This window comes from Accipiter gentilis, chromosome 6 (assembly GCF_929443795.1).
Source record: "Accipiter gentilis chromosome 6, bAccGen1.1, whole genome shotgun sequence".
NCBI classification, from domain to species: Eukaryota; Metazoa; Chordata; class Aves; order Accipitriformes; family Accipitridae; genus Astur; species Astur gentilis.
This window is the reverse complement of record NC_064885.1, coordinates 9,841,518-9,859,605: the sequence shown is the minus strand read 5'-3', so window position 1 is coordinate 9,859,605 and position 18,088 is coordinate 9,841,518. Positions and strand designations below refer to the sequence as shown.

Here is an 18,088-nt window from a genome sequence, read left to right as displayed (position 1 = left end):
AGGTCTGCAACCTCTCGGCCGCTTGCAAACCCTGCTCTCAGCAGAGCCCCAACGCTGATGGCTCCAGGTCACCACTTGGTCTCAGGGCAAGAGGGGCTTGCCAAAGCCCCACATTTGAGCTGCAAAGGGAAAGCCCCCCCTTGCTCCCCAACCATTTCCATCTCCCCATGGCTTGTGCACTGCAAAACACCCTTAACACACCCCCAGCAGCCCCGGGGTGCCTGACTTCAGCCACAGATTTTATTGTTAACGAGCTCACCACACCAGCAAGCCAGGACAGGGGGTGGATGGTACATGAATACATATCTGTAGTAGTTACACAAACTAAGATTTGTACAGCTTTTGTACAGAGGAAGAAATAAAATGAATCAAATAACAAAATAGACATTAGCAGTCAAACCTTTTTTTTTTCTTTTTTTCTTTTTTTTATATCATACTAACAAAATCTGATAGCCAAAAAATGACTAAGCTACAAAATTGTAATACATACTGTATGGGTAAAAGGTTATCATCCATTTATACATCTAGTATCATCTTTATTCTGGTAACTTACATGAGGCCTATAGGATCTTAGTGTATTAATAACTCCCTACAAGATAGTGTTGAGCTGCTAAAGCTGCCGAACAACAGAGTACTGGAATTTTTGTTAAGACTTTTACAGTGTCATTTGCATCATTTTGTTTTAATGAAACCCTCATGCATCTCTACTGTAAGCCAGAGGAACCACTGGTGGATAGGGGTAGGCAAGAACTGTAAAGCCTTGGCTGGCAACTTTGCACCCGTCATTCAGTACGGCACTGGCACGGTGCTGCCCCTTCCTCCAGCTCTCTAGATGCTGTAAGGAGGAATAAAGCTGAAATCACCAACCAAGACTGATTCTTTTCCCTTTGGTCTAGAGGGTTAGAGAATAAATCACTAAACATGGAGCAGTCTCCGTTTCAAAGACTTTTTTCACTGGGTAATGTCTTAGCTTTCAGCAGAAAAGCATCACTAACCGTTGGGGTAACACAGCTGGCCATGAGGGCTGGTCTCACAACCGGGGTGCTGGTCCTTCCCTCGGTGCTGAGGGCTCCAGCAGCGCGCTACCTCCTGCTCCCCGCCCTGCACTGGTGCTCTGAGGCATGATGCTCAGGACTCAGCTCCAGATGCAAAACCAGCATGGCACACACAAGCTGGGAGAGGGGCTGGGGAGAACACAGCCCCCCTGTTCCAGCTCTTGGGGATCGAGATAAGAGCAAGGCTGAAGCCAAAGGGGGAGTGAAGGCACAAACAGGAATCAGCCCCTGACCAACAACAGGAGATGGGTGCAACAGTGCTCCAATGCCTTTGAAAATCTCCCCCAAAGAACCAAGCCAGTAAGACCAAATATCGTGAAGTACTTTATACACCATCACATAGGCAAAAATAGCACTTAAACTTACAAATAAATAGAGGGGCTGGGGAATCTCCTCCTTGTCCTTTCCAAGTTTGTCCCTAGTTTGGTCTCTTACAACCTCAGAAGGGCAGCCAGAGGCAGGTGCCCTTGGGAAACCTGTGCCAATTTTGGAGGGAGGACATGGCTGGTGTCCAAACCCCCTCCTGGCCACTTTATACAGGGTTGAGCTGAAACCCAGATGACGCGTGTGATAGCACGTCCTGTTGACGCTGTAGTTGGTCCTGTTTGGGGAGTAACTCCCATGGACCTGCACCCCAAGGCGGGTGGGGACACATTTTGGTACAGCCCTGCAACACAAAGACCACACAGCCTCCACAGAAAGCCAAGAAGTGCCATCAGCTCCTGGCTGATCTTTAGGGACCAGCACAGCTATTTACAGCCAGAGACCATCAGCACTAACTCTAAGCCTTCTCTGACCCATCTGCTGCTGTTCTGCCCAGTCAGCTCGGGTGACGAAGAGCCACGGGTCTGAGCTGCTCACAGGGGATGGTCCCTGCGAGGAGGTAGGAGCCAGAGACTCCTCCAGCCAGAACGACTGCCACCCTGACAACTCTGGATCCGATTAATGGAACCAAATACATGGTCTCCATAACCACTCCTGGGGGATCCTGCCCTGCGCAGAGCCAAAGGTGCATCAAGGGAGGTGGAAAATGCACGTATCCTTCCTCTGTAGATGAAGGCAGCTGATCACAAGTCACTAGAAGACCTATCAGGGAAATTAAGTTATAAACCAGAATAGGCTCTCCCACCTGCAGGTGCCCGGGAAGCCCTGCCTTGGAGACAAGCGGCACTGCAAGAAGCACTCCGTTAGCTCCACTCAACCCAGTGGAAGCTGCAGACGTGACTTCAGAGACCATCCAGCCAACAGGAGCACTCTGGGAAACACCAGCCCTAAATTCTTAAAAACAGAAGCTCCCAGTGAGGTACACACTGTTGTGGGCTGTAACAATGAACACTCCCCCTGGGATTTGCCTAAACCACTCAGGAGATGAATACACCAACCAGGAGGATTTTGGAGACCACACCTATGATCCCTTGGGAAACTCCCAGAGCTAGGCAGGGATGTGGCAGTCTTCCTGGTGACTAGGAAGAGCTGATGAAACCCTTCTACAAGGCAGGATGGGATCCCACTTGAATTACTTCCAGCCAATTAGATCCCAAGCTCTGCCTCCCCCTGCTGTGCGCCAGATGTAAACTGTTTTCTGACCTGCTTTACTCCCCTCAAGTCACCTTCCTCTTTCATCCTCCCTTTGAATGAAGTGACATCACCAATGCTGCACCGAGTGAGCAGGGTCCAGTATTGTGTCGTAGCCCAGATTCAGCAACGTCCTCCTCATGGCAGAATTGCAGCCATGAAGCCCAAGTCTTTCCCAGGTTGCTTCTGCCCGGCCATCCTTCAAGGGAGTAGGCGTCTGGCAACCCACTATGGAAGAAGTAACACAACTTCGTAGAAAATCAGGGCAAAAAGCAATGAAGCTGACATGCTGTGATGTTCATCTGCCTGTCATCTGGCTCAGATCTCCTCTCTCAGTGGTCTCTTCTGTTCTGGCCTCTTTCACAGATGCCCCATCATAACACAAGAGCTTCTGAACACTGGAAGAGTCAGGCACTAACTAGGAGAAGCCTGGTAAAATATTGCTGTGACTCTTTCTTGTGGCACTGAACAATGAATCTGAACTGGACTCTCTCACAGATTTAAGAGCATATTATCCCCTTCCTCCACCCTAATGTCCCTTGGGAGCTGTGGTGCAAAGTTAAAGAGAAGAGTAAAGCCTTCAGAAGAAGCAATAAGACCCTTGCCTGGGCCTCCACTGCTGTGTACAGACACAAGAGCTGTGTGGGCTTGTCTTGGATTCTTTCTGCTCCAAATACTCATACTCAGGTCATGCACAGAGGATTGCTGTACCCGTCAAATACAGACAGCCACTACTGCATGAATGCTCACAGCAGCACTTTAGCCTCCTCCATTCCTGGTATTAAGGGATGGGCATCATACTGAAGAGCCAAGGATAGCTCTGGAGAATTGCCAGGCAATCCCCCATTAGCTGTTAAATTAAATAGGCAAGGAGGAACCATTTCTCAGGGCATCGGTCCCACACTGACTATAGCCAGCATGGAGCTCTCAGGCTGGCGATGCAGAGATCCAGTTGTCTGTGGAGTCCTGTGCTCAAAAAAGACCCAATAAAGCACATATGACTGAGGGGGACCAGGCTGCGCAGCCTGGCTGTGGCTCAGGGCATTGGCAGGCCAGCCCAGCAATCTCTCTGCAGGAAGAAAGGCCAACCACACCTGAGTGAGGTGTGCCTGTCCCCAAACTCAGAGCCACCACAGCTCCTTCCCCAAACAGCAGTGGGTGAGAAACAAAATAAATAACCCTCTGAAATCAGATTATCTCCCACAACATGCTATGATACAAGTACTAGGTGCAGCCTCCGTGCTCTAGAACAGCGATGCCTTCTAGAAGGCAAGAAGGGAAACGCATCCCCACACCCCGTCTTCCTCAGCCTACACGTGCCAGCATGAACAGTCAGCCCAGCAGGTTTCACTTGCTTGTGCAGGTCTTCAAGACACCGACGGGGGTAGAAGGGAAGGGACAGGCGATATGGGAAGTGTGCAGCCTCTGGGCACACGCTTTAGAGTTGAACACCACAAGCAAATACCTTTGCAGCTCCTGTGGGCTTACTGGGACTTGCTGACACTTCAACCACCGTTCGGGACAGCTGTCATCCAGACCAGGTCAGCTGGTGGGACAAGGGCAACTCAAGCAATACAAATTCCACAGTCAAAACCAATACAAGAAAGAAACCAAACCCAGAGAGATCTTTCTGCTCCCTCCTGGAACAATGGCTGCCTTGGAAAACTGGGCTCCAGGATTGTCCTGATTACATCAGTTAGTATATTATAAACATTGTCCTGCTTTAAAGTGAAAATACTGTGTCTCGTCTTTTGGAGGTGCTAAAGCCAGATGTCGTATTGTTTTTCCTGACTGTGCACAGGAGCCGATACTGGTGTGCAATGATCCTCTTTCACCTCTTCTCTATCAGAGCTTCTCCTGGAAGAAAAGAGACCTTGTTAGGCAAAAGGAGAGCAAGCAGAGGTCTTTTTACAGAAGAGGAAACTGAGGCATGGAGTGGAATGCCACTAGGCCTGCCATGTCCTGACCAGCGGCTCTGCCCAGTAAGTCACATTGTCTGTTCCTCAGGCTGGCCAACCTGCCTGTGAGGAGATGAAGTCTGAGGCTACAGGTCTTGCCCTACATCATGAAAACCATGGGAGACTAGGACATGGGTCCCACAAATGCCACCCATGTAAAGGGGACGGCAGAGATCTGGGACCGAGCAGGTTCTAGCTGCGGCTGCCAGGAAAAGATTCATACAGACACTGACCCAGGAGACTGAGGTGAAACTCCCTTCTCACTGCTCCTCCCAGAGCAAGCACCCACGGCACCTCAGTGTGCATCTCACTAGCACCTTCCTGATGGCTTCAAGTGGTTTTAATGGTAAGGTGATGTTCCCACCATGCTTGGGAACTGGAGTTGTGCAAAGCCCCTTGCTTTCACTGTGGGAATGACACAGTCAAGCTTTGCTGGCAGAACTGCCTCCATCCAAGAGCTGTCCCCAGCACAGCAGGCAAGAAGTCACATTAAGCAGTCACTGTTTTAAACAACATTCTGCTTATAACTTACCTCTTGCTTGTGGGATTTATCCTGCTGGTGAATTCCGTTAGCAGACCCAGAATTTCCAACAGTCTGCAAGGGAAAATGTACAATACTTACTGAAGAGGGACACAGAGCCTAGTGGTGTTGCCTACAAGCGCTGAAATCTGGCAAGACTGCCATCTCCTTCATTAGCAGCCTGCTCCACACAAGGAAAGGAGAATGCAAAAATCCCACCCCACTTTTGGCAAGAAGCTTCCTGCCCTCTGCACCCTGGCCCAATCCCCACATGCCAGATTGCATCCTTCCCAGCTACAAAACATCCCCCAAGTTCCTTATGGACACAGACCTGCTCTTCACTTCTGACTCTTAAATCCCAATAAAAAAACCCTCAGCCAGGGGCAGCATTAGCTGCAAAACACAGCACAGTGAACATCCCAGCAGTGAAAAGGACATTTGCCATTCCCCATTTCCCATCTCTGGGGACGAGTCTGCAGCCAGGGCAGGCTGTTCTATCTTTAGAAAGCACAAGAACTTTTAAACATTTATAATGTTTCTTTAGCAGGGATAGTATGGAGCCCTTCAGCTTCAGAATGACAGTACAACTGGCACAAATGAGAAGAAAGCTGCAGCCTGAAGTCACAGCATGCCAGATGTCAGGTCTTGGGTCTTGGTAATCAGATTCACAGTTGTCGGTGAACTGCTGACGGCAGCAAGACCAGACATTATGGGCAGACAAGACTGCAAGGTTTAAAACCCATCATTAGAGGAGCCCCAGCTACCCAGCTTCCATTCTTACTGTGATCATGAAGGTGCACAACCAACCCTACAGGACAAGAGGTTTAGTTTGGGCAGGAAAAACTGGCAGAGATTCAAACCGAGCTCTGCTTTGAGAGCCTGAACTGTTTGCTGGGCAGTGAATCCTACCTGGATGGATGGCAAGAACAGTGCTGCTGTAGTCACTCAGCCTTGGGGTCTGCACCCACTGCCACAGGGGATTCAGGCCTTGCACAAGGCAACATATGCTATCCTGGCTGCCAGCACACCCCATCTCTGCACTAAGCATATATCAGATACCAGGAATTAGGTTTGAAATTTGGTCTCAATACATGGTCACGATAATGAACAAAGTGGTGCAATTCACTTGAAATTAAATAAAAAAGCTCCCACAGCAATCACTGCAAAACCTCCAACAAAAGGCCTGAATGCCAAATCCTTGTCATTTCCTGCAAAGCTGTGAGGTCCCAAGGGTCTCCCAAGCTGAGGGTCTCCCAAGACACAGAGAAGGCAAAGATCCTCTTCCTCTATTACAGGACAAATACTTTGCAGCTGCAGGCGTGGAAACAGCAAGGCAGCAATTACTTGACAATGAGACGAAGACACAGTGCCATTATGCTCCCCCAGCTCCTGCACCTCCTTGTCTAACAGCAAGGCCAGCCATGCGCATCAAGGACGGCAGAGTGCGGCGGCTGACGAAGCCTGCAAAGGGAGAGCAGCAGCAGCTTGTGGTAATTAGAGATTTCCTTCTTGAGCGCGCTACGAAGTGAAGGCTTTACAGACAAAGGGAGAGCAATGCCAAGGCAGAGCCTGGGCAACAGCTGCTGCTGTCAGAGAGGAGATGGGAGGTCAGAAGTTAGTGCAGGATGGGTTACAGCGGAAACGTGGCTTCTGGGGAAGAACCACGAATCCCCTAACTATTGCACCAGGATCTCTTTAGGCCAGCAACATCCTCAGGCTCAGCCTGAAAGCCCCTGGTTAACAACTCCCCTTCATAAGGGGAAGGATGAACAGATATCATACCGAAACTAGGAGCTTTGATCCAGACTTCCTTGTAACTAGGCGCTTTAAAAACCTGACATCAACAGAAGTTTGAAGCCTAGCTTCCCGCAATAATCCTCTGTCTGTCTCTTAGTACCATGGTTTGTAGCTGAAGGCATAATACTATCTTGTTGTATCTCTAAGATTTCTTAAGCATGAAAGTATCAAAGTAATACCAGGGATAGATTAGCTGACCTCATAAGGTCCATTCCGACTCCCTTTATGTAAGATTAGTTATTTTCTACAGTTGGGGAAGAAATAATTACCACCTGCACCACCTTTGGAGACAGGAATGCAAAAGGGAGGATTTACTTTTTTCAAGGGACTTAGTATTAGAGCAAACAGAGAATAACTTTCCCCACCCCTCCCATAGCTTCCAACAGATGAGGTTGTCATGATGCATTTTCATCTGACACATAGCAATTACAGCAGAAGCTAAAGTCACTCTGGAGGTACCGACAGGATTACAGTACGTCTTGGACTGCCACAAACTTGTCATCACAACTACAGCTGTCCTGTCTGGTGCTGGCAGACGGCTGCTGCCGCTGCACTGCGGGATATAGAGACTTGTCTGCAACACACAGATGCTCAGCTGAGCCAGCAGAGCTTTCAGGGCTGCAATTTTTACCGTGCACCCTCCTCCTGACTGACTCCCTGCAAGTACTACTGCAATGCAAACAGCCATTTGGTGTATCTGCAAACTGCGCAGAAGACAGTGTCATGGGAGGAGAAGACTTGATACCCCTCAGATTACCTACCACAACATATCTGCACTTGCATCTGGGAAAACAAGCTCTCTGCCCATTTTTTGTGTCTAGAGACTTGTCCTGTACTATCCTAAGGTGCCTGCTTGAATGCGAATTGTAGCTCATTACTGCAAGAGAAAGACATTTTTCAGCTAAGAATTTAAATAAGCAAGTACAAGAGGAGCACTGGTGCATCTGGGCTCTGAAAGCCATGACCTGGTTGCAGACACAAGAGACAATACAGCTAGAAGAGCAATAAAGGACATGAAGCACAAAGCTTGGCACAAGGGGCACATCACTTCGCAGGAGGAATCAGTCAGGGCTTGAACACCACAGGTACGAGACGGAAAAAGCCAAATGTGGAGAGTCAAGTTATTTGCAGCCTTCAATTTCATAAAGAAGGATGCAAGACAAACAGAAGCAGTTTTGCTTTTGTCAGAAGAAACAAAGGGAGACCAGAGGAAGTTGGGAAGAGAAGACAGTAACTGGAATGAGAACATTCCTGGTCCATCAGCAAACCCAGATCAGAATCAGAGGTGCCTCCAGGAGCTGGTAAGAGAAATGGAAAATATTTTCCCAGAGTCACCTCCAAAGTTTCTGCTTATGGACTGCATGGAAATAAGCCTCTCAAAGAACAGGGATGGCAGAAACCCTCAACTTCCATATCATAAAGTGCCTGTACCGCAAGGATGTGCAGCCACACGTCATTGTACATATAAAGAACAGTTACTCACACCGCAACATTCCCCAAAATACCACATTTAGCAACCATTCTTGCAGAGCACAAAAGGATCTGTAATTACCAACTAGCAAGGCTTTTCTTAGTTTTAAGCTACCTCTGACAGAACAAAGTCTTGACAGGCTGTTTCCAGCAGAGAGAAAGGGACCCAGCTGACTGCATTACCCCCCACAGCACAGGGCAAGATCCCAGAAGATTGCTCAAGACTGATGACTGGTGAGGGCTGAGAGACCTGAGAAACGATTGCCAATGCTCTACCTGTGTTTTCTCGGAAGAGAGCCTCATCGCTTCCATGAGCTTCTCCATCTGGTGGCCCTGCTCCAGCGCATTGCGCAGCACATCCTCGGTGCTGACAAGCCGGTGCTGCAGCCGGATCACTTCTGACTCTGACGAGGGGTCAATCAGGGAGTATCGCCGCTGATCCGTTACTGATTTTTCCTTGTCCTTATAGAGCAAAGGGAAAATAGGAGCATGTTAGATTAAAACCAGTAACTACAGAGACTAAGCAAAGTCGAAATCCACAGTAACTCATACAACTGTGTTTTGATTTCAACAGTAGATGGGGTCAAAGCACAACCCTGAAGGCAATTTTATCAAGTGCGACCAGCAGCAGCTCCAGTTTGTTTCCAGCAGAGTTCAAATAAATTATTCACATTTCAACCACTGGAGGACACTGAAGTACACAGGAATCGGAGGACATTGCTTATTCCTAGATCAGAGAATGTATAAAACAATGTGGGGTAGCCGACCGACCTTCAGTTTCTCCCACAAATTTTAGCCCTATTTAGCCATGGATCTAAAAAACCCGTGGGAACAGCAAAACACTGGAGAAGGCCATATGGACATTTTTGCTGCTTAATGAGGTGCCACTAAGCCAGGCCACAGCTCACGGGTGCCGTCAAGAAAGTTCCCATCAGATGCTCAGTAGCACAAAAGAACGCATGAAGACGACTTGGAGCAAGGATGAAGGGCTAGGACCCTCCCTGAGCAGCAGAGCCCTCCAGCCCCAGGCCAAGGCCAGGAGGGGTTTTGGTGCCCTCACCAGCACAACCAGTTTCTCTCGCAGACCCTTGATGTCATCTTTGAGCTTCTGTTCCTTCAGCCGCCACTCTGCTTTGTGCACTTCCCGGCTTAGGTCCCGCTCTGGCCCAGGCGAGTGCCTGTTCGCCTCCAGTAACAACACTCTCAGCTCATTCAGACTCCTGGAAGAAGCAGCATGAAAAGGTGAAGACGTTCCAGAGCCCACACACCACTGGAGTCCTGCTGCGCTCCCTCCTACCTTTGCTACGGACCCAAAGGAAGGCCAGTGAGCAAACCTGACCCAACTTCTACCGCTTCGGGGGCTTCAGATTTCCTCTCCTCCCCACTATGTCAGCTTTAAAGAGACTGGGACCTGCACAAGGCACCACATTTCAGAGTGGGGCAGCAGCCAGCTTAGCTGGCTTGTAGATGACTTCATTCGGCATCTACATGGGTATTGAGCTGTCTTGCAGCTCCTGGCAAGCAGTGAAAGGGCAGTCCATTTGATAATTCACAGCCCCTGATTTTAACCAAATTTGCACATGAGCATGTCCAAAGAACAGGAAAGCTGGGGGCTGAACTTCAACAGTTCAACCTCTAGATTTCTTTTGGTAGTAAATTAAAGCACCCTGAACACAGAGAGCTCCGCCTCCAGCTCCATCCTTCAGACCTGCAGACTGACCTTTCCTTCTTGAGTAGCTCCTGGCTAATCAGGACCAGTTGCCCTGAAGCATCATGTGTTTTCTTGGTCAAGGCTTCCAGTTCACCTTCCAGCCTCTTCTTTTCTTTTAACAACGAATCAGCCTTCTTTTCTGCTGTTTTCCATTTATTTTCCAAAGCTACAAGAAGCACAGGATACAGGGGAAAGAAAGGTCACTTAGCTCTTTACTTACATTCCTGCTTTTTGCCTTTTCCCAACTCCCACTCCTAGCAGCATAGACCTGGTTAACTCTGGATCTAGCCCTATTTAAGGGCAGATCTCAGAAACAACACACCCGGCTCCATTTACTTCTGCCTCTTTCAGCTTCTGACATTCAATGAGCCCAAACCCTCCCTCACAGGAAACAAATATCTTCTGCAGTATTTGTGTTCAACTCCTGAAAAGAGACTGAAACTCCTGAACAAATTTTTACCAACAACATCCATTAGAAGACAGGCAGTTTTAACACCAGCCATTTCAGCACGTGGGCCCTTGTTCAACACCAGTACAGAGGACGAGCAAGGAAACACCTAGTTCCCACCAGCACTGGATTAGGGAAACTTACCACTTACTTGGGCCCTTAGAGTTTCAGTTTGGGACACCAGTGATGACACCTCTTTGTCTCTTTTACTCAGCTTGTCTTGGAGGTCTGTGGGAGGATGAAAAGAAAAGACAAAGATTAGAAGCTTGGAAAATGCTTTGTGCAAATCAGGAAGGTATGAAGTGTAAGGCATGGGTTGGGATGTGACAGGGGCGTGGTGGTGGTACCCTTCATCGGCAGAGAAGCAGCAGGAGACAAATAATGAGTGTTTCTCACTGCACTCACCACCATCCAGGCATTAGGAGGTAGGATACACAGCTGGGAAGCCATATAAGACAGGTTTAAGAAAGCAACCACAAGGTGGGAAAAGAAAAAGGGAATAAAACATTAATCAAAATCACAGAAAGGAACTTTCTGCACATTTCTTTGTGTTACCTCCTACACCAGAAGGCAAAGACATGTTTTCTGGAACCGATGCATTTCCATACTCAAACAGAACTGTAGATTTGAAGTATGATGCTTTTGTGGCTCAAGTCTGAACTGGTTGTTCTTAGTACATCTATATATGGCTTATTCAGTGTGGAAACAACATGCACACAGACTGAGTGGCCATTTTAAGAGCAGTGGCTGCTGGACCTAGTTATGCTTTGCCTTCACTAGGCAGGAATTACCTGTCAATCATATAATTTGGTACAGCATATATGTAATCTTGTACCTGCAAAGACAGTCATGAGCCAACTGTCAATGCTTAGCTAGCATTAAGGGCAGATGGAAATAGGGCAGAACACCTCTGTCTGAATCCAGAAACAGCTGGAGGGACACTCAAACTAAACAAAGTTTCTGTTAGGTGAAGTTTAAGCCAGTAAAAGTCCCCAGTAACCTCCATTTAGGTTGCTCCATCCTGAGCAGGACTTTAACAAGGGCTTTGCAGAGAACAGACACCTTAGAGGTGAGTAATGGAGAAAAAGCTATGCTACCGTAAGCCAAATGCCATGTGAAAAGAAAAATGACAAGTTAGTCCTTTACAGATCACCTTTGTGATCTAGACTGATAAAGTTTTCTGCTACATAAAAACCAACCCTAAGGAAGAATGAAGAAATACGAGTCTGCTGGGAATGAGCAAGGAAAGACATGATCTGGAAGCACCTTACGTGTCTTGGAACAGCCCTGAATCATTCAGACACCCAAAAAATGTATGTCATCTACAGCAATGTGGTAGGACATCGCTCCTAACAGGGACCATCTGGGCCATCCAGCCAGGTCTTGCCAGGTCTGCTGTTGCTCAGACTAAGGGTTACAGCTTACCCTCTTTGTGAGGGAGGCTGAGCGCAATTCAGTTTCAAAGCTACTTTACACAAATTTTCTGAGTGCATCCATTCTATGTTTTGTTAAAAGGATAGATTTGATTCATAGTAAGCTTCATAAAAAAAAGTAACCCCCGTTATTTTAAGCCTGTCACATTAATATCTACCATTAGCAGTCCTCTCCTATGAACAAATTACATTTAATGTCTGGATTTTACCCACTGTAAAAATCAGTGATGGGATGGAAGTGCGCCCATTTCCCCAGACCTGTCTCCAGCCTCCACCATCTGCATGGTGAATGTCTAATGCAAATAAAAAACATCCACCCCTGCATATGCTTAGCCGGATTAGAAGGAAAAAAAAAAAAAGGCAGACAACAAATGCCATCCAGCAAAATCTGAGAGATGAAATGGCTTCCTAAGCCCCTTCCACACAGCCGTCCCTGCAAGAGCAGAAAGTTGGAGGAAGGGAAGGCACACGATTTGCTAGAACAGGGTGTTCCAAAAAAACCAATAAAATTTCATACCTTCCATAGTCTGCTTCATATTTATCTTTTCTTCTGAAATATCGTTAGTTTCAATCATCTGAAATAAATGTAAAATATGAGATGTATAACAGCCCCTTACCCAAAGATTCAAAGCAAAGTTAACAACCAGAAAGCCCCATCCAAAGCAGAAGTGTATCTAGTACCCAAGTTACAATTTTTTACACCCTTTCTGAGAGGGGGGAAAAAAAAAAAAAAAGCTTTTGAGGAGTCACTTCTACAGCTGGGTACTACTGAAGGCTAACTGGTACCATCTGAGAGTGCCCACACACATCAGGCAGCTGAGCACAACAGTGAGATTCACCAGGGAGGGAAAAAGTGATCAGGCTTTCCCCACAAGCTCTGGTCCCAGCTTTCACAAGCTCAGAGTTTGTGCAGAGCAATGGAAGAGCTGCTCTCCGTTGGACCAGTCTCCTGTGGTTTATTATGGCAAATATTCAGGTGCAAATGCTCATTAGCATTCAGCTTGAGACCTATCAGACAACAAGTTCCTCAACTTCTGAAGAATCTAACTGTGCCCAAAGTTATAAAAACAGTAATAAAACATTGATTAAAACAATAATTATTAGAGAATGAATACATTAATAAAAATAATAAAAAGCAAATGCTAGTCCATTTAGGGGATTCTGCCTTTTCCCCACCCTCTTTTGTCTATACTGGAATGAAAAGCCAGAAACAGCAGAGCTCACAGCTGGTCTTTCCATTGCAGAGTCCACAATGCCGCCCTTCAAGCCTTTTCACATCCAGCAGCCTTCAGTGGGACCTCAGCACATACCCCAGATCAAGCAGTTGCTGTGGCCACCACCACTGAAAGGCCCAAGGTCAGTCCCCGAGAGCCTGAGTGGGCTGCGGGATACATCTAGCAGAAGCAGGAATACACTAAAAGGGGAAATACCTGATGTACTTTTGGTATGGAAAAACTATTTTAACTGCTCTTTGGAAGTGCAGTTGTGGGTCTCGCTTGAAGGTCTAGGAAAGACGGTCACAGAACACATTTGTTTGTTTAAAATATTTGGGTAGTTAATACTGCAGTCACATTAAATTAGCCAAGACATTTAAAAATAGAATTTGCCCTGTGATACTCAAAGGCTTTCACCCATGCATTTCTTACCACATTTTCCTGATTTTAATCAATACATAGTTAAAATAATTATTTTGAGACTCCCTGGTTCTAATCCAATATCAATATCCCCCAGAGCCCTCCACATTTATCTAAAGGGCTCTGGAACAAGCCTCCAGCTTCTTCTTTTACATTCATTCCTGTTTGAATATTGGCTGTAATATGTGACATGTTGTAATAACATCCACTTCTCACAGGGCCCTGGCTGTACTTATTGTTCACAACTATCTTTACTAGATGAAGCATGTTGAGCAACCCTTGAAACACCATTAATGCTGTAGATTCCTCCTTGGGCTTTTGCCTTTCCTGTCTAGTCCAGTGTGCCTTTTTGCAGGCATGAAGCTCTGACTTGGTCAACAGTAATTCATGGGCTTCACTTCGCTGCCCAGAGGTGCAACGGATTTCAATGGGGCTGTTCACGTTGGCAAATTAAACATTGGCATTGTATTCACTTCATTGGCACCTCAGTCTGGAACAGTGACTACATCACCAGCAGTAGATTTCAAATGATTATTCTCAAAACGTGCACATTTCATGGCTTATTTTAATTTACTGCATCCCCACAGGGAGAAGTTGTAAGTTGGGTTTTTGCTCACTTCTCATGCAAAATCCAAACACAAATAGGGGTCCAGCCTAGAACCATAAGTAGCAATCTCCCCCACTCTAGTGCAAAGCCAGCCACGTGTACCTGTGCCATGCACAAAGGCAGGATGGCATCCTTTGGCAAATAGTAAAAAAAATGAGGATGACTTAAAAAGACACAAAGGCCGCAGAAAATTGACCTCTTCATATTATTACTGCTTTTATTCCCTGGGAGGCTCAGGACTTGTATTCAATCAGGCATTTTACTTCCCCACCCTGGTGCCATCCTGACTCTTGCTAGCAGCTCTTCCACTATAATCCTCAAAGTCAACGTTTTCCTGTGTCTCCTGTACATGCTGCGAAGCCTTCCCACTGCCTCTGCTGCATTGCTGGCACACACCTCCCACCCAACCCCATCAGCTCAGCCCCCAACAGAGGCTCTCGAACCATGATCCACATGCTGGACAAGCTACGTGCGCTATCTCAGCATGGGCAATGACTCTTCTTCCACCCTGTCCTCCACCTACCCCTAAAGGGCCTTGCTCAATAATACACTAAGACCGCTGCAGCTCCTTGGAGGACAACAGCTGTATTGTAGAAATGACGCTTTTCCAGCTAATAATGCTGCTTGCTCAGGGTAAGAGCCCACCCTGACAAACCACGATAGCCCTATACTGCTGCCACAGGACTCGTGTCTTCAAGCCCAGATGTGGCACACTTCTCTTTGACTCTTATTTCTTCTAATTGTGCCACTGTACTGGCTTTCAAGAGCGGGAAGACACCTTCAGCATGGAGATGTAGTGCAGAAAAAGCACTAATCAATAGAAGGTAACAACATCCAGATACTTTGAGGCATAAAAGCCTCAGAAAACTGCACAAGGCAGCAGCTGAGGGCTACTCCTAGGAAGGGTTACTAGCAGTGATGATAAACAAGCACAATGACCCAGAAGTCATACATTTGCATGCTGAGAAGGATGCAGGGCCTCCATGGACTGCAGCTTGTTCTCTAAGACAAGCACTTTTTCCTGCAATCTGTGGATCTCCTGTTTGCTCTGGGCTTCTGTTTTCTGTAATGTTTCATAGTCCAACATCTTCTTCTCAGCCAAAGAAATCTGCTCTTTCAAGAAAGCTATCGCTTGTGTCTGATCTTTATACTCATCATGAAGTTTCTCCAGTTCATGCACCCGCAGCTCAGCATCTCGACACTTGTCCTTCACATCTTGGAGCTCAAGAAGGTGCTGATTGCTTTTGGTTTCCAGTTGCATTTTCCAGTTGCTGTTGCTTTTTTCCACTTCATCCACAGCCTCCTGCAACTTCAGTTTGAGACTCTCTTTCTCCTTTATATGAACAGCCGTCTCAATGTCATGCTTTGCTTTCAGGTTCTCCAGCTCAAGCTGGTGCTCCATCTTTATACTCTCCACCACTGCCTTCAGTTCCACAATCTCCTTATGCTGGGTGTCGGGGCCTGTGCTCAGTGTGGCTTTCAGGTCCTCCAGAGACTTCTGGTGGTCAGAAGCTAACGTGTCCAACTTGGACTTCCAGTTGTCCATGAGCCCCATGTTCTCATTAGTGGCTTGCTGAACTTTATGCTTTAGGTCAACGATTTCCTGTGAGTACTTCTCATTGACAGCTTTCAGCTTCTCCATCTCCTGCTGGTACTTCTTTAATGTCTTCTCATACTTCTCCTTTAGCTGGCTGCTCTCCTTCTGATGCTCCTTGTTGGCAGACAGCAGCTGATCTCGTAGACGAAGAGCCTCTGACTGCAAGCCAAGGTTATGCTCAGGGGTCTCTGCTTGGTGAGAGCTCCTGAGGCACTGCCGAAGCTCATCCACCTCGCTGCGCCTCAGGCTCAACTCCTCCTCCAGCTGCAGGATTCTGGACTTCTCTGCTACCGTGGTTAACTGCAACACAACAGAAGACAAAGTCAGTCCCCACCTCTCATCGCTGCATCCTTCCTTTTAGTAAGTGTGCTCCAGTGGAAGTAAATTCAAAGTACATTAGTCAAAGTTCAAATAAACAAGAAAAGAATACCCAGCACCCTCCAATCTGAGTACAGTTTTGCACCAGGGTAACCATCACCGATAACTCTAACAGTTATGTCTTTATGCCAATTGCAATTTGTTTTTTCCTAATATGAACCTTTCGTTTTCCACAGAAAAACATGCATCTTTGAAACAACCCTTGAAATTCGCTAGAGATCAACAGTGATTTATGAAAAATAATGTCCTGAAAGGGCATTATATTTCCAGACTAGGCATCTTGCCAGACGATGCACAGAGGAAATGTGACTGCACGTGCAGGAATATCACAAGCATTGAAACCAGCGTCAAGCATATCATGTTTCCTTTATTGCTCAGCAATCCTCAGCCTACAGACCTCTCTTCTGCATTGTAATTTGTTTACCCTGGTGTAAAAAGGAAAAGGGATTTTTACACGAGTACTTGTTAGAGTTTATTAGCAAAGTAAAAATAACATAGAAGGCTAGAGGATGCAAGGCAATAAATCTGACTATGGTTAACATTGAGCATAAGGGCTATGGATCAATGTATTACGATCTGAATGTAACCTAACAGGGCTGAACTACCTGCTAGTCACAGGGAGTTCAGGGTGCTGCAGCTATGGATGGAGAAGAGATTTGACTAGATGAAATATTAGAAAAAGGCAGAAGAAACAAGGAAACCAAGCCAAAACACAAGTGATCAATTCCATTTCATTTCAATTGCCATTTTCCCCACTAACCATAAGCCCAGGAGGCTGGGTGGTTTTATTTTAGATGGGCAGAGGGGTTTTCAAACCAGTTAAACCCTTTTGGAGAACCTCATGTTTGTGTTTTCTACAGCTCTAAAACCCATTGGTGAGAAGCAAGCTCACTGTAGCAAGTTTGCCACTTCTCACACCACACCAGCATGAAAAAGCCCTTTCCACATCTGGCTGCTTTTAGGATCGTGTGCACTGTTCATCTGGGCAGCCTGTCCTGTTGCAGGCATGGCCAAGGATCAGAGCTAGTCCACCTGCACTCACCAGTATCTTCCATTTCACATGGCAGCTCCCACAACTGGAGGGTGGACAAAGGGAATGCTGACTGCAATGTTCTTTCCTATTACAGCCTGGGGGACCCTCAAGGCAGAATGAATTGTGCAGGGTGCGGATATTATTTGGGCATGTTAACTGAAAGATGAATCGTGAAGAGCTCGTGTCAAATGGTGGCATGGGGCAGAGAAGCAAACTCAATTTGAGAAACAAGTCCCCACACAAGAAGCAAAGCTAGAAATTATACCATACTACTATTTCCAGGAGAGAGAGCAAATAAAAACCAAACAAAAAATCAGGGAAGTCTAAATTCAAGCCAAAACCAATCAACCCCACAAAAACCAAAAGAAAGAAACCCAAAGCAAGGCATCATGAGCATCAACGCAGGGGGCAAGCGCGCTGTTCTGCAGGCAGGGCAAGTGGGGGTCGATTACCCTGGTGTCCTCTAATTCTCTGAGGAGTTTTTCAGCCTGTGCCTTCTCAAACAGCAGGCTCTGCTCGAGCTCCCGTATTCGGGCATGCTCCAACTGCGTCTGAGTCTGGTCACACATAGGGAAAAAAGAACAGTGGAGATGGGAAAAGGGGAAGGGAGAGAGAGAGAGAGAGAGAAAGAGAGGGAAAGAGAAGGCTGCAACATCATCTTCAGTGTACAAGACAAGGAAAGGCAGTTCACAACAGGAGGAGAATAAAGATCCAAACAAGCAGGAAAAATTCCAACCAAACAGAAGATGGTCACTACGGGATTTTACATGGTACTCGTAGTGGCTATTCAAAAGAAAATGGAATCTGTGATGGGAAAAACATCCCTCTGCATTAGAGAGCTGCTTCAGCATTTTCCTGCATCAAGACTATAC

At 46.8% G+C, this 18,088-nt stretch overlaps 1 protein-coding gene across 3 annotated transcripts in view; it reads right to left on the bottom strand.

The window, feature by feature from the left end:
- Positions 1–2,660: 2,660 nt before the first annotated feature.
- Positions 2,661–18,088, bottom strand: part of CLIP2 (CAP-Gly domain containing linker protein 2) — a 79,918-nt gene continuing 64,490 nt past the window's right edge. For 2 of the 3 annotated variants that reach the window (XM_049803478.1, XM_049803479.1), the window contains exons 9-17: positions 17,669–17,773; positions 15,161–16,105; positions 12,485–12,542; positions 10,679–10,762; positions 10,096–10,252; positions 9,436–9,595; positions 8,652–8,837; positions 5,121–5,183; positions 2,661–4,487 (exon numbers count right to left, since the gene is read on the bottom strand). In XM_049803478.1, coding sequence (XP_049659435.1) covers positions 4,476–4,487; positions 5,121–5,183; positions 8,652–8,837; positions 9,436–9,595; positions 10,096–10,252; positions 10,679–10,762; positions 12,485–12,542; positions 15,161–16,105; positions 17,669–17,773 — 1,770 coding nt within the window. In that variant the 3' untranslated portion in view covers positions 2,661–4,475. The remainder of the gene's footprint in view (positions 4,488–5,120; positions 5,184–8,651; positions 8,838–9,435; positions 9,596–10,095; positions 10,253–10,678; positions 10,763–12,484; positions 12,543–15,160; positions 16,106–17,668; positions 17,774–18,088) is intronic. The other variant, XM_049803480.1, reaches the window with a different exon arrangement.